General features: G+C 26.9%; 1 protein-coding gene across 5 annotated transcripts in view; it reads right to left on the minus strand.

The window, feature by feature from the left end:
• Positions 1-23,321, minus strand: part of Eip63F-1 (Ecdysone-induced protein 63F 1) — a 122,188-nt gene that overhangs the window by 41,164 nt on the left and 57,703 nt on the right. For all 5 annotated transcript variants that reach the window (XM_065506358.1, XM_065506357.1, XM_065506360.1 and 2 more), the window contains one exon: positions 833-976. In XM_065506358.1, coding sequence (XP_065362430.1) covers positions 833-976 — 144 coding nt within the window. The remainder of the gene's footprint in view (positions 1-832; positions 977-23,321) is intronic.

Genomic DNA, 23,321 nt, shown 5'->3' on the forward strand with positions numbered 1-23,321 from the left:
AAACTCTAAAATTGCTATGAAAATTAAATTTGGAAAAACTAGAACATTTTGGGAAATTTGCTTGGAAATTTCATACATGCTAAATGCTATAACTTTCATTTGATACCAGAAAAGATATGAGAAAAATTGGAAAAACCTAAAAATGATATTTTGTTATTTCATCTAGCTCACCAACAGTTAGCTCCACAATATAAATTTCTTTGCCTCCATATAACCTGGGCATTCCTAATATACAAACATATGTAAGAGTTTGTGTTTTTTATAGTTAGTATTGCTGAAGTGTTTAAATAGAAAGAAAAAAGGTTATGAACCATAAAATACTCGTTTCTACTATATACTACATATCCATATGAATGTTTGTGTGAATTTACATGTGTTTGTTTATGTTTATATGTTGGTGTATATATGTATTTATATAAAATAAACAATTTCCACTCAAGATATCAATGAAAACATGCAAAAAAAAATATATAAAAACATAGCAGACTATAAAATAAAATTAACAGACATATTTATGTCATGTGCACGAGTATATGTTTACATATATTTAAAGCATACACATAGTTTTCATTACAGTGTTCAGGACAAAATTAAAGTTTATGATAACTGAAACTAATGTAAATTTCATCTAGAAGTCTCTAATTTTCTGCTATAGTTTTGTTAGAATCAAATACCTCAATTCGAACGCCTAAAAATATGCTTTAAATTTAATTCGTTTAAATTCAAAAATTTCAATAAATCATAAAGAATATAAATCCACTATAGAATTCATAAATATTTACCACATAATCAAATTTCAAAAAAAATCATAACAGTTTGTTTGTTCACTTACCCGAATGACTCGCCTCTCGTATTAGATCATTTATTATTTCATCTCTTACATTTATGCCTAAATTTTTAAGCATAAATTGTAATTCATTTGCCGTAACACGGCCATCACGATTTCTGTCTAATAAATCAAATGCTGTGCGTAAATCTGTAAATAATATAGAAAAACATATAGAGATGAAAAACTTATTTGAGGTTTATGTTTATTTTAATACAAATATGTATTTAATATCAATATAAATTACCATAAATTGTATATAAAGTATTTATATAAAAACAATTTATTAACGGACTACATCACGTATGATTAATATTGTTTGCATTGATAATATGTATACGCCTACAGTTAATGGTCAGTCATATAATCGATTGAATTTATATGAAAATTTTTATGATAATATAAACAATTACCATAACAAAATAATACATAGTATGTAGTAATAAATAACAATAAAACCACAGCAGATAATTAACATAACAACATAATTAATTTTTATAAAGCTTTGAACATTTATGTATGTAACTTTTTATGAATATTGAGATTTTAATTAAAGTTTTTATAGTTGTTTGATATGCACACATGATAAGTCAATATTTTTAAATGAAATTGAATACAACTACGTTACTAACAGGGCAAGTTTTTCAAGCAAAAGCTTGAAAAGCAAGCTTTTGCATATTTTATAAGTTTTTTGGAAATTAATTATCTTTTTTTTGAAATTCATTTGGAAAAATATGTATTTAGAACATTCTAACTCTAACATTCTTTTTTATACCATTCACCTTCGTGAGAAGGGTAAATATAAGTTTGTCATTCCGTTTGTAATTTCCCCAAATATCATTTTCCGACCCTATAAAGTATATATATTCTGGATCCTTATGGATAGCGAAGTCAATATCCGTCTGTCTGTCTGTCTGTCTGTTGAAAAAAATAACCCACATAGAAAAACTTAGAAAGGCAGTGATTTTTTCAAAAACACCAAACTTCCAGGGCCGGTAGCGATCCCTAAATCTTAATAAAAAAAATTATGCGCCATTTTTTCCCGGTGCTTAATATATATTCCGGTTGTTCTATAACAAAATCCAAAGTTTTTTTGTTTATGAACCAGCCTAATGGATATCTAATGATAGATATTTCAATAATGACCTTAGTAAGTTGGGCCTACAATGGGTCAAAATCGCAAAAAAAAAAATTAAACGGAATTTTTTTCATCAAATTTTTTTTTTTTTTAATTTAAAAAATTTAAAATAACAATTCAAAAAATTAAAAAAAAACAACTATGGGAAAAAAAATAAATTTTGTTTACCTAAAGGATATATAAGAATCGGCACAGCCGAATATAACTCTCTTACTTGTTTTAAAAAAGTTATTGAAAATTTTTCACATTTTAAGGAAATAATATTTTAAAAATTAAGTAGTAGAACTAAAAATCCTTTTTTTTAAATTTACTACTGTTGTCTAAAAAGTACAAAAGTTCCAAAAGTCGATGCGATTTTTAAATAACACTTTTAAAAGATTTTTAAAATGCGGGATATTTTAAAATTTTTAGCTTTTATTTTGCAACATTTGTACAATATAAGTTTATTCAAAGTATTGGCCATTGTTAGCTTTAACATTTTCTAATCTCTCTGGCAACATATGGATTCCGAGCCAAAAGAAGTGCTCATCTTTTGAGACCAAGAACGAATCAAGGCAATTTCGGATATTCTGTTGTGAAGTGAAGCGTATCCCAGAAAAAGGGGAAACAAATATTAGATAGACCAAGAATTGAAGACATTACTCCATGAGTAAAACTTAAAAGAGCTTGAAAAATCTTTGGGAGCTACTCAAGCAGAACTTTTCAAATGCTTTCAAGCATTACTTCGGACATGCAAAATCTTCTGCCAAGGATCTCGGCTTTAATTGGTATGTTACGCAACTTCCCTACTTTTGGATGAATCTTGCTGCTCGTAAACGTTTTGAAATTGCTGATTGAGTATCTCCCAATGAGTTTGCAAGCTCTTGTTGAGTTTTTCAACAATCTTCATAGAATAATGCCTCTAATACTTGGTTTTCAAAATATTTTTGGCTGGCCTGGGCGATATTTGTCTTCCGTGTCAAAATCACCACTTCTGAACTGCACAAACCATCGCTCGCACGTTGAAACCGATAGAACGCACTCATCATAAGCTTTGGTGAGCGATCGGTGTGCTTTAGCGGCACTTTTTTTTCAAATTAAAGAAGTAAAGCAAAACTTCCCGCATATGACGCTTTGTTGGTACAAAATTCGACATTTTCGAAGCAAAAAAAAAATGTTTTGTTTTCACTATAATATTCAATAACTAAGTGAGAATAAATGACAGTTATGTACCTTTCAAAATGACATATAAGTTATTAAAAACAAAACCCGCATTTCTAAGTCATACACCCAATACTTTGACACTTTCTTAAAGAGTTGCAAAAAGTACTTTTTTAGAAAATACTTATTTAAATTTGTTTTAATATTAAATACCTTCTTAAAAATTTTTAAAACTTTTAATTATCCTACTTATAACTTTTTCAAAAAAGTAATTTTTAAAGAAAAATTTTGTAACATATTCAAAATTTGATAATTTCCAAAAAAGTTAAATTTAGTACTTTTTCAAAATAAAATAGTACCTTTTTAAAAAAGTTACTAAATTAAAAAAATTACTTTTTTCAAAAAATATTTTTTAAACAATATTAGATTATAAAATAAATTTAATAATGTTATATAAAAAATATTGTTGTAAAAAAGTACTTTTTTTAATTTAGTACCTTTTATTAAAAAATAGTGCAAAAATTATGCAATAACTTTTAAACATGTAATACAATAATTGAAATAAATGAGAAACATCATAAGTTCGTACATGAAAAAATATATTATTAATGACTTGATCAGGTTATCAGTTCACAGTTTTTGGATACAAACATTTAAGGGCTTATTTAAAATCAGCCCAATTATGAAAAAAAATCCCCGGGAGTTTTTTCCCATTGAAACTATCGGGGAATTTTTATTCATAATTGGGCTGATTTTATCTGATTTGTATGTATCTGATTTTAGTTGGTACCATCCTTTTTTAGATATATCTTATTTATTTAATTCTGTATTTTTAGAATCTACAAATTTTCTTAACAAATTATATACAGACTGCTTAAATGCTCTATAAACCATAAAAATGTGTAATTAATCCCTGTCTTTCAGCAACAACATTTATTTGCTGAAAGAGACACAAACAAATATGAAAATTAAATTTGCGCTTGGCTACGTATGAGTGTTATTTTATGCTGCATAAACAATTCTTTATTACTCATACGTTACAGTGTGTCCTAGTAAAACAATAGACTTAACATGTCTCTGCTAGAAACTAAATTAAACCGCATAAAATATAAAGAGAAAATATAATGCATAAAAGGGTCTATTGTCTAGTCTTATTTAACAATGTAATTAAAGTTGTTTTTTTTTTTTGTTATGTCGTTTATGATTCTGCTGTTCTAATCCCAGTTTTAGTTGTACAAAGAAAAGAAAAAAATGTTTAAATAAAATTCATGCATAAATTCACAAATTAACATTCAAATAACTTTTAACTAACTTTAGACATTATTAAGGCTATAAAAAAAGAGAAATATATATAATTTTTTATTTGAAATATTCATAAAGATTTCTTTATTTTTTTTTTATTTTCCACTTTTAATCAAAACTCTAGAAAAGTTTAACACAAAAAAAATAGGACAAATAAATAAGTTTAAATATGTATATATAATTCAACGTAGAATTGCATTATTTTACTTTTAATATTTGTAATTTTTATTTGTATTTTTCTTTAAGTTTTTCTTCAAATGTTTTTATTACAAACTTGTAGGGTTGGTTACTGCTGACAACTTTTGTGAAATGAAATACATTTCACATTAAAACAAGTGAAAAAGAAAATATAAACATAAAAAAACATTAAATAAATAAAATAAGATGAAATAATTTTTATATTGTATTACTACACGCAGGAAGTTGGTGTTGGAAAATGGCTCAAATAAAACAAAACCAAACCAGCATTAGAGTCCTTAACATCGCAAAAGTATGGTTGGCCAACAGGTGGAAATAAATCGTAGAAAAGAAAAAAAATAAAACGAAAACAAATTTCCTAAACCAATAACTAAAGGTGTTTATGTTGGTTTGGTATTTTCTGTGAGAAACAAATCAGCTTTGTAGCCTTCCATGAATTGCAATACAAAATATCTAGGTATTTCTTAATAAATCTACAACACTGTGGATTTATTTTATTGTAGCATTTCTATCCAGCATTTTCAATCTATAAGACTCGTTTACATTCTATCAATTGTGTGTCAAGATTAAATAGAGTATTAGATTTCCAATATTTCTGCGTACAAATTTTCTTTGCCAGTACTTATTGCTTTAATACGTTTGATGCTTGTTATTTTTTTTTTATTTTGTATTAAATTTTTGAAATCATTGAATTGAAATTGATGTAAAGTATACATAATCTTTCTCTTTTATATTATTGTAATTTCAATGAGGTGTAAAAATTATCTTTTGTATTTGTGTAACGAAATTAATTGTAAGGAAATTATGGGCAAATTGTAATACAATATTATTGAAAATCAAAAAGTAAATTAATTAAGTGTAGTTTGGGTAATAAAATGTTAAATTAACCCAACTGTAAATTTGTTTAAAAAAATAATTTGATTTGAAATTTCTTTTGTTCTAAATAATGCTGAGGTTTTTGTTTTTGCTAGTAAAAGAGCTGAACTAAGTAAAAACAATCATATATATTTGTAGGCTTTTTTAATAATTTTGGTAACACTTTTTCCACTTCGATTACACTGTGTGAAATTTTTTGAGTCATGGAAATATAACCATATACGGACACCACTACATGATAAAAGACCAAAACAAAAAGACCCGTGTCTGCCAGTTTTGCCATAAGTCATGCAATTTTTTTATGGGCCCCCAAGGATTTGGGGCTTCGGTGTCATTTTTGCAAAAAAATATCATTTCATATCATCTCAGACTCATATCTTGCAAACAGTTCGGAATTTTTATTACTCTTTGATGCGAAGTTGTAGCCCTTGTCATAAAGAACAAAAATTGTGAACATATAAAATCAAAAAAACTTCATCTTCAAGATCAAAATCGCAAAAATACTTTGAGAAAATCGAAATAAATATAGAAATACATTTTTTAAAGCTGCCTAAAAGTATGCTTTAGTTTATAATAATTTAATAGTTTGTGGCCCAAAACACTTAATTCCTTTAGTTTTTTCTAACTAACTTATATTGACCTACCTAAACGGTGTTAAGAATCATTCCTAGGAAGTTCATATGTTCAATAAAGTTGTTCATTGAGATCTTAGGTACATTTTTGTAGTTGATTATTTCCTTGAATTTTGAACGGTTTGTTACCTATGGACCTGAACAGGGGAAAAAAGGTAAAAAAATCGGTTTTTTTAAAGTTTTTTTGTGATTTTGATCTTGAAGATGAAGTTGTTTTGATTTTATATGTTCACAATTTTTATTCTTTATGACAAGGTCTATAAGTTTGCCTCAGAGAGTAAATCAAAATTCCGAATTGTTTGCAAGATATCAGCCTGAGAAAATGATCACTTTTTCGCAAACATGACACCGAGTCCCCTAATATTTAGGGGGCCCATAAAAAAATTGCATGACTTTGTGCAAAACTGTTTTTGTCTTTTATCACGTACTGGTGTCCGTATATGGTTATATTTCCACGACTTAAAAAATTACACACAGTGTAATAAAATATTAAATTAATACAAGTGGAAACTTATAATTAGATTTTGATATTTCTTTCGTTATAAATCTGATGTTTAAATGAGAGCTAATAACCTATAAAAACTAAGTGGAACCCTTATTATACGTCCCAGATTACAACACATTCACTCATTTAATCATTTGTCTAACTGAGTGACTGACTGACTTACAAATTCTGGTAATATTTGCATATATAATTGAAAAAATGTTAAGAGGTCAAGGATATCTCCTTAAATCTACTTTTTTTTTACTATTTTTCAAATATTTAAGTGTGATTAAGTCATGTGTATGCACAAACCTTAAATTAAATACTGACACAAAAACTTACACAAACATCCTTACATCCTTTCAATATAGACAAAAAATAAAAACTTAAGCTTAGGATTATTTAAGAAAAAAAAGCCTTAATGTAAACTTTAGGAATGTATTTGTGTGTGAAACTAAACTGAAATATTTTCAAATCCTTTATTTTTTTATACACTCAAGTACTTGATATGGATTTTTATTTCAGTTATTTTGTGTAAAAATTTTTTGTACTTTTTCAAGTATTTGTTGTCGTTTGTATGTTTCACAAAACCACTTATTACAGAGCTTGTAAGTATCTTGAGTATTTATTTTAGTTTTTTTTTATATTTTATATAGAATTTTCATTTACGAGACTTACAAGTGTTATAAAGACTTTATATTTGTCTAATATCTTGCTAGGGAAAATGAAGATTTATGGTCAATGGTTTAATAAAGAATTTAAAGCAGCAATTTTGAGTTTTGCTGAAATTAGTTATTTTAACAAAAATATGTATTTACTATAAAAATTCTATATTTAATTTTATTTACTTTACTTTTGGTACTAGTAAACAAATTACATAAAAATTCGATTTAACTCCGACTCTCTCTATCTCTCTCTTTCGTGTTATTGTTATCTCACTAAAAAACAATCATTGAAAACACAATGTTGGGGTGAGTCTTGCCAAACAGGAAATTAGTTTTTAGGTTGTAGTTTAACAAAAAAAGTTTAATTTGTTGTTTTTCCCAATAACTTGATAATAACAGCAACATTAAAAGTTATAAGAAAAGTTCTACAAGTTAAAACTTAACGAGGAAATGGTAAACATAAAAGAAACTTAACAAATACCTTTAATTATTCCATTTAAAATTACATAAAATGTTTGCTTCAAAGATTACGTTGATAGAGTCAACGATTCTAGTTAATAAGTTTTTTAATGAGTTTTATTTTTATTTGCGTTAATGGGAAATTTCCTTAGCAATTGAAAATTAATTCGATAATAGAGGGCGATAAACTCTAGTAAGACAAAGAAATTGGTTTATTAAAGGCACACGCACTATTATGGATAGCTAATTAAGATTTCAATATTCATACTTATATGTATAAATTGCAATATTTAAAAGTTATTATTTTAATCTTCAAATAAGCAAAAAATCAAAACTGTTAGAAATTCTTTTAGAGTCGATCATTTCTGTGAGAAGTATGATTTTCTGAAATGTTTCAGTAATTCGCTAAAGGTTGTTTATAAAAAGTACTTATTTTATAAAAGATACTTTTTTGATATAAGGTACTTTTTTGATAATATATACTTTATTGATAAAATATACTTTTTTATAAAAGGTATTTTTTTATAAAAGCACTTTTTTATAAAAGGTACTTTTTTATAAAAGGTACTTTTTTATAAAAGGTACTTTTTTATAAAAGGTACTTTTTTATAAAAGGTACTTTTTTATAAAAGGTACTTTTTTATAAAAGGTACTTTTTTATAAAAGGTACTTTTTTATAAAAGGTACTTTTTTATAAAAGGTACTTTTTTATAAAAGGTACTTTTTTATAAAAGGTACTTTTTTATAAAAGGTACTTTTTTATAAAAGGTACTTTTTTATAAAAGGTACTTTTTTATAAAAGGTACTTTTTTATAAAAGGTACTTTTTTATAAAATGTACTTTTTTATAAAAGGTACTTTTTTATAAAAGGTACTTTTTTATAAAAGGTACTTTTTTATAAAAGGTACTTTTTTATAAAAGGTACATTTTTTTATAAAAGGTAAATTTTTTATAAAATGCACTGTTTTTATGAAAGGTACTTTTTTATAAAAGGTACTTTTTTACAAAAGGTACTTTTTTATAAAAGGTACATTTTTTTATAAAAGGTAAATTTTTTATAAAATGCACTGTTTTTATGAAAGGTACTTTTTTATAAAAGGTACTTTTTTATAAAAGGTACTTTTTTATAAAAGGTTATTTTTTATAAAAGGTTATTTTTTATAAAAGGTTATTTTTTATAAAAGGTTATTTTTTATAAAAGGTACTTTTTTATAAAAGGTACTTTTTTATAAAAGGTACTTTTTTATAAAAGGTACTTTTTTATTAAAGGTACTTTTTTATTAAAGGTACTTTTTTATAAAAGGTACTTTTTTATAAAAGGTACTTTTTATATACAAGGTACTTTTTTATAAAAGGTACTTTTTTTATAAAAGGTACTTTTTTTGTAAATGGTACTTTTTTGTAAAAGGTACTTTTTTGTAAAAGGTACTTTTTTATAAAAGGTACTTTTTTTATAAAAGGTACTTTTTTTATAAATGGTACTTTTTTTATAAATGGTACTTTTTTTATAAAAGGTACTTTTTATATACAAGGTACTTTTTTATAAAAGGTACTTTTTTTATAAATGGTACTTTTTTTATAAAAGGTACTTTTTTTATAAATGGTACTTTTTTTATAAAAGGTACTTTTTTATAAAAGGTACTTTTTTATAAAAGGTACTTTTTTATAAAAGGTACTTTTTTATAAAAGGTACTTTTTATATACAAGGTACTTTTTTATAAAAGGTACTTTTTTATAAAAGGTACTTTTTTATAAAAGGTACTTTTTTATAAAAGGTCCTTTTTTTATAAAAGGTCCTTTTTTTATAAAAGGTCCTTTTTTTATAAAAGGTCCTTTTTTTATAAAAGGTCCTTTTTTTATAAAAGGTCCTTTTTTTATAAAAGGTCCTTTTTTTATAAAAGGTCCTTTTTTTATAAAAGGTCCTTTTTTTATAAAAGGTCCTTTTTTTATAAAATGTACTTTTTTTTTATAAAAGTTACTTTTATTTATAAAAGGTACTTTTACTTATAAAAGGTACTTTTATTAGTACCTTTTATTAATAAAAGTACCTTTTATTAATAAAAGTACCTTTTATTAATAAAAGGTACTTTTATTTATAAAAGGTACTTTTATTTATAAAAGGTACTTTTATTTATAAAAGGTACTTTTATTTATAAAAGGTACTTTTATTTATAAAAGGTACTTTTATTTATAAAAGGTACTTTTATTTATAAAAGGTACTTTTATTTATAAAAGGTACTTTTATTTATAAAAGGTACTTTTATTTATAAAAGGTACTTTTATTTATAAAAGGTACTTTTATTTATAAAAGGTACTTTTTTTTTATAAAAGGTACTTTTACTTATAAAAGGTACTTTTATTAATAAAAGCTACAATAGTGTTTCTATAATCTGGCTAATTTTTAATTTTATTTTCCTAACACCGGGTCTACAACTGACACGAAAGGCTTCAATGTAAATTTTTAATCTGTTAATGGTGAAGTATCGTACTCATGTCAGTGTTAAGATAAGTCATTATTTTTTGATTGTCAGCAAATCAAATTCTAAAAAATCGGCTGTGTGTTTTATTTTATTGTGATTTTTTAGTAGTGTATTTGTTGTAAATGAAAAAAAAAGAAAATGACTGAAGTCAAACTTAAACGTCATTTCATGTTAACTGTGTTAAATCATGAGAAAAACGGCAACATGATACGTCTATACCTAACTAACATCACGTTAATGTTAAGCATTTCATGTTAGTTGTAGAACCAGTGTAACATGTCAAAATGGCTGGTGAAAGTCTTTGTAGTTCCATTTATGTTTTCATTTTATTTTTTTTGCAGAAATTTGTTTAAATTTTTTTTTTTGAATTCTTTAAAAAATGTGTCTGATGAACAAATTTTCCCCACAGAAAACACATTTTCCTGCTTCAGCAGCAGATGTCTTTATTAATGAAAATGGTTTCACATTTTAAATTTACAATATGTTAGACGTATGTATTTGTTGAAGTTGTTTTTTTTATAAATAACACTCACACATATGTATTTAGCAAACACAAGTCAAAATGTTTGACAGGTGTGAATATAATTTGTTTACAAAACAATAGATTAAACAGACATTTTGGCATGCTTCGTTCGGTTTGGTCAGGCACACGTACGAATATTGTGGGATCTTTTAAATATTTGAGTCTGTTTAAAGAAATTTATTGAATATTTATAAGCTAATCAATCATATGAATTTTAACTCGAAATTTAATTGATAAGAGAGAATTTAAAAGCTGTAGAAATTTTATAATATATGATGATCATATCAAAATATGCTGTCTATATTTATAAAGCGTGTTTGCTGTCAATTATTTAAAGAAATTTCTTTACTGAAATCTCTTCAAAAACTGTCTTTGCTAAGCAATCTTAGTATATTTATTATGTCATTTATAGTTTTTTAGTATTCGCTTGAAAATGCAAACAATTATAGCACCTTTTGTTTTGTTTTTATTTGCAGCTGCTTTTTAATAAAAAAGTGCAATAATATTTTATTTATCTTATCACTTTACATTTAACTGGTCGTTTTTTTTTTGTTGAACTCATTCCAAATAGTCACTATTAATTAAGATTACTTTGCTTATCATTCACTGTTCAGCTCAATGTTTGTACTCTGTTCACATATTGTTCAAAATTTATTTAATTATAGAGTAGTAAAATAAAAAAAATAATTGAAATTTTGTTGATAAGATGTGTTTAAAAAAAAAAAACGAAATAAAATAAATATTTTGTTTTGTTGTTATATGGAAGTTTAAAAAGCGTGTTACTATTGTGATTGTTAAATTGAAACACCCACACTTGAGATACGAACAAAATAGTTTACAGTTATTTAACACTGTTTTTAATAATTTTTTATTATTTCTTTTTAATATAAATTTTAGTATTTTGTTATCTAAGCTTGCTAGTTATTGAAAAAAAACCCTATAAGATAATAGAAATACTACGGTGTTTTGTTATTATTTATGTTTGCCAACTCAAAAAGTTTGTTATAAATAACTCTGCTGACAAAAGTTTCCAATTTAAAATGACCAATAATTTGTAGCAAAATACTTTAGCATGTCAAAATAAAATTGATTACATTAAAATAATTTACAATGCCTTCAAATCAAACATAAACAGATAGTTTAATTTCATATTAGAATTTAGTTTAAAGTTGATTTAGCCTCAAATTAAATTTCAAACATAATTCTCAAGGGTTTCTCAAGCCTTAACGATAATTTGAATGTTAAAAAATTGTATTTGGTAAATGGTATTTAGGAAATAATGTATTATCTCAAATAGATATCAAATGTTATTATTAAATCACTGTCAAAGCTCAAGTTTAATTTAAAACATAATTCTCAAAGGTTTCTCAAGTCTTAACAAATGGTATTTTATCAGCGTGCTATAAAATGTTATTTATAGTACATATTCCAATATACTTTAAAATCAAACATATTTCACAAAGGTATCTCAACTCTGAACGGAGTCTTTAAAATCATATCACAAGTTAGTTTGAGGTTTATTTGAAAAATTTCAGGAAACAAAATAACTCTTAAGCATTAAAGTAAAGTTTATCAAGCTTTAAGGTTTATCAAGCCTAAGCAAAGAATTTAACATTAAATTTGAGAATGAAAAATGTTTTCTTGAAATTTGATGTCAAATGTTATTTATAAATCAATCTCAAACTAAAATTAAATTTCAAATAAAATTCTCAATGTTTTCTCAAGCTTTTGATTATTGGAATATTACATTTGAATTTAATTTGGAATGATTTGAAAATAATTTTTTTTTAAAATTGAATTTTCTCAGTTTTGAAATCAGTATCAATCCTGAATTTTAAAAATAACATACAATGGCGGGTCAATAAGTCCGTGAATTTTTTAAAATCCCGCCTCTTAATTGACTCCTGTCAAAATTTAAATAAGCTGCATTCTTTAGCCATTGATAGCAGTCTACATCGTAATTTGAAGAAGGCAGTAGCTTCGCAGTAGTGTTTGGCGTTGTTCAACAATAATATGGTCGCGCCGTTTCGTAACCGTAACTGTCACCACAACACACGAGCAGTCACAGCAATGGGTTTCTCGGTGTGAATCGGCACCAAAGATGGAAGGTGGGTTTGTCAGCCAATAAACTTATAGAGACAGCTTTTTGGGTTGCACGCGGTATAAAGGGTAAAATAATCAAAGGCGAATATTATGCCAACTGATTGGATCGATTTAATGAAAATTTGAAAATTCAAAATTCCATGAATTAACCCCGACTGACTATTTCTTGTTTCCATACCTGAATAAATGGCTCAGCGGAAATAGATTTGGCCCCAACGATGAAATCATCCCACAAACAAATACCTATTTCGTTGACCTCGACAAATCTTATTTTTTGGAAGGGATAAACAAATAGGAGAAACGTTGGACAAACTTTATAGAACTTAAAGGACACTAGTTGATAAATAAAATTATTTTTTTTTATCCGAAAACCAGTGATTCATTTTAAAAGTCACGGGCTTATTAACCCGCTCTCATATTATATACATATACAATTTTATTTATAAATCAGTCTTCAACACTCAAATTAAATTCATATAGAATTCTCAAAGGTTTGTCAAGCCACAACCAAGATTTTAATATTACATTTGAATTTAGTTTGAGGTTGATTTGAAAAGACAAACAGCCTAACCACAAAAGCCTTAAAGTCAATTTTAAGTCGATAAAATTGACTATTATTTTAAATTTCGTACCATAAAAAAATGTCAAATACATATAATTTAAAATGATGTTTTATTATTTTAAAATAAGCTTTTTATTTTGAATTTGTATGTACATTTTGTTTTTTTAATTTTTTTGAAATTTCTTTTTTTTATTTACATTCATTGAAAATTGTTTTTATTTATTTGAATGCATGAGTTGGAAAAAATATTGAAAGCTTTTTTAAAATGTTTTTTATGGTACGAAAAAAACCAAACAATTATTTTAAAATAAAGTCGACTTTAACAAAAATTAACTTTAAAATTTCTTTTATAGTTAGGCTGAAATAGTTTATTGTTCACATATGAAATACATCTCAAAATAAATTTTGAAAAACGTTATTCATCAAACAATACTATTGGTTTAGTATGGAAGTAATTTTGTTGGCTGGGTAGATAAAAAGATAGCCTTTATATCCCAGCAAAAACTTTTCTTACAAATAAGCCGAAAAATAAGGGGAATTTGACGATTCAACTACTTATTTTTCTACTGTAAGAAGTCATTATTTTTGTTCGCGATGTCCCAAAAGTAATCCTTTATATTTTGGCCAGAAATAAGTTGTTTTGTTAGTAGAGTTATTTATAGAATTTTTATTTACACAAAAAAATAAAAATAAAAAAAAAATAAGTCGCAGACCCGATTCGAACCTGCAACCTTCTGTTTGGTAGTCTGCCGCTCTGCTCACTACACCACTGCTTAGTTATTTCATTGTGCATCAAATAATGGTATTCACACAGTAATGCAATATTCTTTTCTGTTTTTCTAAAAATAAACATGCAATAAAAAATGGGCAAATTGAAAAAAAGTAACAGTTTTTTGTTTTGTTTGTTTTTTTAGACTTTACTACTTAAAAAGTAAGTTATTAAAAAAGACATTATTAAAAAGACATTGTAGCCTTTGTAAGCAAAGTTTTTGCTGGGATTGGACTTATTTGATTTTCGGAGCTCCAAAGTCTTTTGTCATTTTATTTGAAGTTTCAAGTTTTGGGTTATGTTAGCACATTTTTTAAAGAAGTAATTATAACAAATTTGTGACCATAAATGAAATTTCCTCGAAATCCGGCAATTTTAAATCGGTCCCCATGAACCCATAATTACAGTACAACAGTTAAAATGTACATGTCTAATACTTATTTAGCTTTTATTAGAATCAAATTAATCAAATTAATTTTTAGAAATTTCGTTTAAAACTAAATTTTTTTTTAATGTAAAATTTGGGATGTCAGAAAATGTTTATACTTAATCATATATGGGTAAATGAAATGCAAAAAATTTTTTTTTTTTTTTTTTTTAAATGTTTAACCGAAAACTCGAAACATAAATAAAATAGGCAACCTCTAAATGCTATTAGAATTAGCTAAAATTTTTAGCATTTAGTGTTTACATGACAGAGAACAATTGTAGACCTCGCGAAAATCCTACTAAAAACTTAATTTACTTACAAATAATTTTAAAATACCATAAATAAAAATGTTGAATTTCTTTTGAAAAATTTGAAATTGTGATGCAATATAATTTCAAATTATGTTTGAAATGATATTCATTTTAATAAATTATGTTAAAGAGGAAATTATTGTGAATGCAAACAGCTATCACTAACTTACTTCCAAAAATTGTGATACATTTATGTATGAATAAGAAAATTTCTTATAAATATTTAATAATAATTATCCACATCTATGTATATTGCCATCTCTTAGTTCTAAAGAATATGTCTATCTCTTTAAACCCTAAGCCAAGTATTTATCATTTTAAACAATTGAAAGCCAATAAATACGATTTTCTATAAAATCTCTTTAAAATTCAAATGACTAAATGAAATGCATACAAACACACACACATTTACAAGGAAAGAGATAAGAGAACAACAAGAAAAACTTGTTTAACCTAAAGCTACAGGAAAACAACAACAACACCACCACCAGCGACAACAACAAAACTGACTGACAAACGCAGTAGCTGTAAAGAAATGAACGGAACAGAACAAATCGCAAAGCAAAAGAAAACACTAACAAAAACTTAAAGAGAAAAACTTGGAAATGTCATTTGGTATGTTGTATGTGCAGGGTATGTTGTCATTGTTGTTGTCATTTGGTATGTTGTATGTGCTAAATCTATTGAGCCGTGTGTTCCAGCTCTGTGGGGGTTTGTGTTGTGTGTAGTTGTTGTTGTTGTTGTGTTATCCAACTTTACGTAAAAGTATCCTTGAACAAGTAACACACGAGTATACTATGGCTTAGGGTGGCCCATTTTTTGCATTTTTCATACTCTCCGTCATCTAAAATCCAAATTAGAGTTGGCAAATTTTATTTAAAGTTTATAGTTTTGGTGGGGTATTCGACAGTTTTGACACCAATTATAAAAGGTTTACAAATTCCCTAGCTATTTTCTATTACGAACACGTAAAATAGCAAATCAAAGAAATTATATAAAAAAAAAATAAAATTTTCTAGAATATAACCATATTTCCACCACTACTTGATAAAAGACCAAAAAAAAGACCCGTGTCTCCTAGTTTTTCCCAAAGTCATGCACTTTTTTTATAGGCCCCCAAAGATTTGGTCCTCGGTGTCATTTTTGAAAAAAGTGATAATTTTCTCAGTATCATATCTAGTAAACTGTTCGGAATTTTGATTTACTCTCTGAGGCAAAGTTGTAGCCTTTTCATAAAAACAAAAATTGTGAACATATAAAATTAAAAAAAACTTTATCTTCAAGATCAAAATCACAAAAAACTTTATAAAATTCGATTTTTTTATCTTTTTCCCCCGGAACAGCTCCATAGGTAGCAAACCGTTCAAAATTCAAGGAAACAATCAACTACAAAAATGTACCTAAGATTTCAATAAACAATTTTCTAGAATATATGAACTTCCTAGGAATGATTCTTAACACCGTTTAGGTGGGTTAGTAAGAAAAAACTAAAGGAATTAAGTGTTTTGGGCCATAAACTATTAAATTATTATAAACTAAAGCATACTTTTAGGCAGCTTTAAAAAATTTATTTCTATATTTATTTCGATTTTCTCAAAGTTTTTTGCGATTTTGATCTTGAAGATGAAGTTTTTTGATTTTATATGTTGACAATTTTTGTTCTTTATGACAAGGGCTACAACTTCGTCTCAAAGAGTAATCAAAATTCCGAACTGTTTGATCACTTTTCTGCAAACATGACACCGAGGCCCCAAATCTTTGGGGGTCCATAAAAAAAAATTTCATGACTTTTGGCAAAACTGGCAGACACGGGTCTTTTCGTTTTGGTCTTTTATCATGTAGTGGTGTCCGTATATGGTTATATTTCCATGACTTAAAAAATTACACACAGTTTTTTACACAAATTTACACAATTTTTTTTTTTGACCCGAAAAATTTGCAAACACTAATCATTATCCGATGTTGCTCAAATCTACCAAGTCCACAACAAGACCCACCCTACTATATACGCACCCTATAAAGATTACAATGAATTTTATAAGCTGATGTTTGTTGTTGTTGGTTTTGTTATTTGTTGTCAGTGGGATTGTTGTTGAGTCTTGTTTTTTTCATTTTTGTAAACATAGATATTGAAGACAATGCAAAATATGTATGAATGAATGAATGTTTGAATGTTTTAATGTATAAATGCTCATGCAACCGTAATACACAGTGAACATACACGTTTATACATAAATTCATTTTGTTGCACAGTGGATCGATTTGCAAATAAGAAAAAACAGTTGATATTACAGTTAAATTCCGGTTTTTTTAATTAAAATTTCAGTTGAATTAACATAATTGTTGAAAATTCAATTGTGAATAAATTCGAAAAGAATCCATCGAAGCCTCTAAAATTTTTTCGATTTTGTTTCCCTGTGTTATGTATAATGATTCATCATGAACATGATTGCCATAAACATATGTTAATTTACTACAATCATATATATGATTGCTACAATCATATAAATGATTGCTAAAAACATATTATGGTTACAGGAATCATATAAATAATTCCAATGACCATAATATTGTTGTTTAAAAAATCTAAGCATATTAAAATGGTTATGTTAAACATGTACTATACAATTCTTTTCACATATTTTACCGTTTTATTAATTTTATCAAGCCCACTGTCCATTGTCGCCTAAGAATGTCAGTAGTGGAAATAGCAACAGCATAAACAAAGACGAACCACCATACACATCAAGAAAACTAGTAATGATTATCTCTCTCTAGTTGCCATAAAGAAAAATATACAAATGTGACCAACTGAAACTATATTTTTGCTAGCTCTCTCATAAACATCAAATAGCAAACATTTTTGAAGAATCACTTTTGTTACCCCCATTAACACGAAGCCTGGTTATGCGTTAACTAATAGTTATACTGTCGGTTAAAATTATTTTTGTATGAAAACTGTCAGTTTAACTATTAGCACATAACCAGACTTCGTGTTATTGGGGGTTAGAGAAGTAAATATAATAGAATTTAGTACAAAAAAAACAAATTTAATAAATTTTTGTTGTTGTTTACATCAGTGGTAGGCACTCAAAGACACCAGGAGACCAACTTGAGGGTTGTTAACCTGTAAAAAATCACAATCAATAGTTGGTCTGATAACAGTGCATAAAATGTTATAATACTTCATATATGGGGGATTTCATGTCAAGTGAACCAACTTTTGAAATCGACAACAAGTTAGGTCTAGAACTTTCTGAGTTATAGGGGGTCAACATTTTATATTTTGGCCAAACAGGTGTTTTTTCCCTTCCATGTAACTTTCTTATGAGAAACAAGTAAGAGAGCTATAATCTTATATACCCTTCACCAAATTTTACTTCAAAATAAAAATTTTAAATATTTTTTTTTGAAAAAAAAATTTTTTCGAATTGTTTTTTTTTTAAATTTTGACAATTTTTTTTTTGTTTTTTTTAATATTTAGCGAAAAAAAACTTTTGGTGAAAAAAAAATCAGGTTAAAAAATATTTTTTCTGTAGGTCTAATTTACTATGGTCTTATATACGTCGTTGAAATATCTATCATTAGATATCCATATCCTTAGTAATCCAGATATAGGTCAAAAATCGAGGTTGCCCTGGTTTTTTCCTTATTTTGACATTTGTGGACCGATTTTGTCGATTTTAAATAGTAACCGAGCCGGAAGAATTCTGGAGATATTGATGTATGAATCGTGTATGTAAGTTATTTGGGGGATTGATTTCAACAGACAGACGGACATGGCTTAATCGACTTTACAGGGTCGGAAAATTATATTGTGGAACTTACAAACGAAATGACAAACTCACGAAGGTGAAGGGTATAAAAGTCAAAAAAGTTTTTGATTTCGGAAAAAAATTTCAAACATTTTTCTTTTTTTCGAAAGATTGAAGAAACTAAACTTTTTTATTCCCATATCATAATATTAATAGGCAAGTCGATTTCTTTAGACCCCTTTTACTCTCACATTATACACTTAATTTGGGCAAGAAATATACCATTTTAAAGGGATTTATTCACAGAAGTGCAGAATATATATTATATTGAAATCGGTTCAGTTTTTTAGGAGTTATAAGCGTTTAAAGATGTTACTAATACATATGCAAAAATGTGTACATGTGAACCTTAAGCTAAAAAGTAAACAAAGCAATGCGTGTTTGTTCAATTTGTTGTTGTAAATAAATAAGAGTAACAATTAAACCGTTGTTATAGAAAACAAAGAAGAAGACTTCAGTAATTTAAATTCGCTTTAATAAATATATTTTGAAGGTGTTTTTTTTTTATTTTCTAACTCCCATATGCATAAACAATTTTAAAATTTATCAACGGTTTATAAATCAAAATTTGTTTTATAAACCTTTGACAAAATTAAAAAACTGTTTATGCATATGGGGGTAAATATGTAATTGTAGATAAGTAAATAGTTATTTTATAATTGTGACGATTTTCAACGGTTTATCACAGCATGAAGTTTAATGAAAAATGGGACGGGTCGGAAAAAATGGTGAGTCGCCTCCCATACAAAGTAAATAGTTATTTCTAAATATTTTGTGAAATATAATTGCAAGATTCTGCAAACTTAGTCTAAATGGCTCTTTTATAAATTTTCATAGTTTCGCTGAAATTGTTCGGGATTGGAATAGTGGACGTGGCACACCCTATACAAAGTATATAATTAATTTCGAATATCTGTAGAACTATAATTGTAAAAGTGTTTAAACTTTTAGCGAATTAATTTCTTATTACTGTGCGGAGTTTAGCTGAATATAGACGGAATTAGATTAGAGGACATAGCATCCAAAATGGGAGAGGTCGGAAAAGGATGTGAGTCACCTCCCATACAAAGTAATAATTGCAAGGTTCTTCAAACTTTGTCCGCATAGATCTCTTACCATTTTACACAGATTGGCTGAAAATGGTCGGGATGGCATTAGTGGTTATGGCGCAAAGTAAATAATTAATTTTGAATATCTGGAGAACTATAATTCTAAAAGAATTTAAACTCTGTATCAATCAATTTATTACCATTCTAAGAAGGTTAGCTAAAAACGAATTTATTTCTGATTCCTGTTCGAAGTTTAGCTAAGCATGATTGGCTAGTAGGAATGACCCCTCCCTTATAAAGGAAAGTTAAAGTAAAGCTTGATATTTACATAAAAGGTTTAAAAATGGGTGGGATCAGGTCAGTGGAGTGGTATCTCCCATACAAAATTAGTTAGTTATTTTCGAATATGTATGTGTTATTTTCGTATTTCCATTCATATTTTTTTAATTTTACTAGGGTAGGGGTAACGAAGTGCACCGGGTTATGCTAGTACTTATTATTAGCAGTTGGTCCTCTCTCTTTTTTCTTGTATTATCCTCTTTCAAATGATTTTCTATCTATCAAAATGTGTCTGTCTGTCTCACGAATCGTGTGTGTTGTGCATAAAAATGAATGAAAGTGCAGCGAAAAGAAAGAAACAGGAAGCAACTCATTGAGCCAAGTTCGTTTATTTTCAACAGCAAAAATGTAAGGAAAATAAAACAAAATAATACAAGTGCAAAAGGAATACAATGAGGCCAACTATATGTAGATATGTGTAGGGGTCCTGCAGCCCTTGGAATTGGAAATGAGTAGACGATTGAGTTCCCTACAAAATAGGCTTTTAACAAAGTCATTGCAAGAGTATCAATTAACAAACTCGGCATGATCAGATGTATTTTGTTGTTGTGTCAGCCATAAAATTTGGAAGAGAGTAGCTCGCAGCCTTTATTTAATTTTATTGTCGTTTTACTATCCCTTAATAGACCATGTTGTAGCCAGTTCGAAAGTTAAAGGAAGTCAATTGCCACTTTAGTGTCCTTAAGTATTCCAGGGTATAGCCACTTTAAATTTTTAATTGTGTAGCACAACGGCTGTGATATATTTTTTTATTAGTGCATTCAAAATGTTTTCTTGTCTCAATTTTCTATGAAAATTGCTATCCTTAAAACTGCAGGGTTTTACACATAGACATTGTAAGCGTATACAGATCCATAGTAAATAAACTATTATATAAGTTAATGCAACAACACAACAACTACAATAATTCTGAACGCTAGCAGCAGTAACATAGTTTAAGTTAAACTATAATAATTTATTGTCTTGTATTGAAGACGAAGCAAATGTTGGCGAGTAGTGTAAAAGTAACCAACCATTCCAGTTGTTCAGGTTAAAAAACACTAAGACGTAATTAAATGCTTGTTCACGGCATGCAACAATGTTTAATAACAACATTTCGACAAATAGATTAATGGATAATGGAATGAGTGAACGGCGAGAAACAGGTTAAATTGTAACAAAATGTTGCACAAGAATTTGAGTTTAATTGGGTTTTCATTTTGTTTGGCCAATTTAAAAAGTAATACTAATGGAAATTAAAAATATTTTATAGCTTTTTTATTTAGTAATTTACTACTTTATTTATTTACTCTCTGAGGCAAAGTTGTAGCCCTTGTCATAAAGAACAAAAATTGTAAACATATAAAATCAAGAAAACATCATCTTCAAGATCAAAATCGCAAAAAACTTTAAAAAATTGGAAATTAATATAGAAATAATTTTTTTTAAGCTGCCTAAAAGTATGCTTTAGTTTATAATAATTTAATAGTTTATGGCCCAAAACAATTAATTCCTTTAGATTTTTATACCCTTCACCTTCGTGAGAAGGGTATATATAAGTTTGTCATTCCGTTTGTAATTTCCACAATATAATTTTCCGACCCTATAAAGTATATATATTCTGGATCATTATAGATAGCGGAGTCGATTAAGCCATGTCCGTCTGTTTGTTGAAATCAATTTTCTGAAAACCCCAGATATCTTCGGGATCCAAATCTTCAATAATTCTGTTAGACATGCTTTCGAGAATTTTGCTATTTAAAATCAGCAAATCGGTCCACAAATGGCTGAGATATGACGAAAAAACCAGGACAACCTCGATTTTTTTTACCTATTTTTGACCTATATCTGAATTACTAAGTCATTAATATAGACAATATGGATATCTACTGATAGATATTTCAAAGACCTTTGCAACGACGTATATAAGACCATCGTAAGTTGGACCTACAATGGGTCAAAATCGGAAAATCCGAATTCACAAAAAAAAAATTTAAAAACCAAAAAAAAATTTTTAGAATTTAAAAAAAAAATTTAAATTCAAAAAAAAAAATTAAAAAAAAAAAAATTTTTAAGAACAATTCGAAACATTTTTTTTCCAAAAAATTAAAAAAACAACTTTTGAAAAAAAAATTTTTTGTTTACCTAAAAATATTTAAAATTTGTATTTTGAAGTATAGTTTGGCACATCCGAATATAGCTCTCTTAGTTGTTCTTATTAACTTAAATTGATCTACCTAAATAGTGTTAAGAATCATTCCTAAAAAGTTCATATGTTCTAGAAAGATGTTTATTGAGATCTTAGGTATATTTTTGTAGTTGATTGTTTCCTTTCCATTTTGAACGGTTTGTTACCTATGGACCTGAACAGGGGAAAAATGTAAAAAAATCGAATTTTTTAAAGTTTTTTGCGATTTTGATCTTGAAGATGAATTTTTGTTGTTTTTATATGTTCACAATTTTGCCTCAGAGAGTAAATCAAAATTCCGAACTGTTTGCAATACATTGAGCGGAGTTTCCGCTCTCTTTATGATTAAAACATTTTCCCTCCAACAAAAATTGCGAAATTTCTTTTATAAATAGTTTAGCATTTAAGTAAAAAACTTTATCACAATTATTTCGCTTGACAAAAAAAGGAAAAGTAATACCTCTTGCTAATTAAAACAATTTCGTATTAAGAGCGAAATAATAGAGATTTCAAGTTAAATTTTTGAATACTTTGACACTTTAATTAAGAGCTCTAGCACTTGCAGGTGTAACCCACTAAACAAATTGTTAAACTTTTCATTTTGTCTTAAAGAGTAAATAATAAAACTTTTGCCATTAGTGTCCAAATAGAAAAATTACATAACCGACAGGATGAAGTGACTGACTTGCAGTTAAACATTGCTACAAACATATACTAATTGAAAATGGGACAAATAAACTCCTACACATGTTTTTCTTTGTAAATATACAAACACATTTTAATTGTTTAGAAAGGACGAGGCCTTCACTTTGCAGGCCCTATAAAGATATTTTACTTCACTTCCTAATATTTTTACTAAAATTATATAATACTACAATCATTTGAAAATTTCATGAGAAAAACCCTAGCAGTCCTTGAATATGTTAACTTTTTTAAAGGCCTTTGAGCCACTTCCTTTTCCCTTGCAGCATATTATTTCCACATTCTGTAAGTGTTGGCAAAAAAAAAAAAAAACAATAACAAAATTTATTTTATTTTGTTTCTATTTAAAAA

The sequence above is a fragment of the Calliphora vicina genome, chromosome 3 (assembly GCF_958450345.1).
Source record: "Calliphora vicina chromosome 3, idCalVici1.1, whole genome shotgun sequence".
Lineage (NCBI taxonomy): Eukaryota > Metazoa > Arthropoda > Insecta > Diptera > Calliphoridae > Calliphora > Calliphora vicina.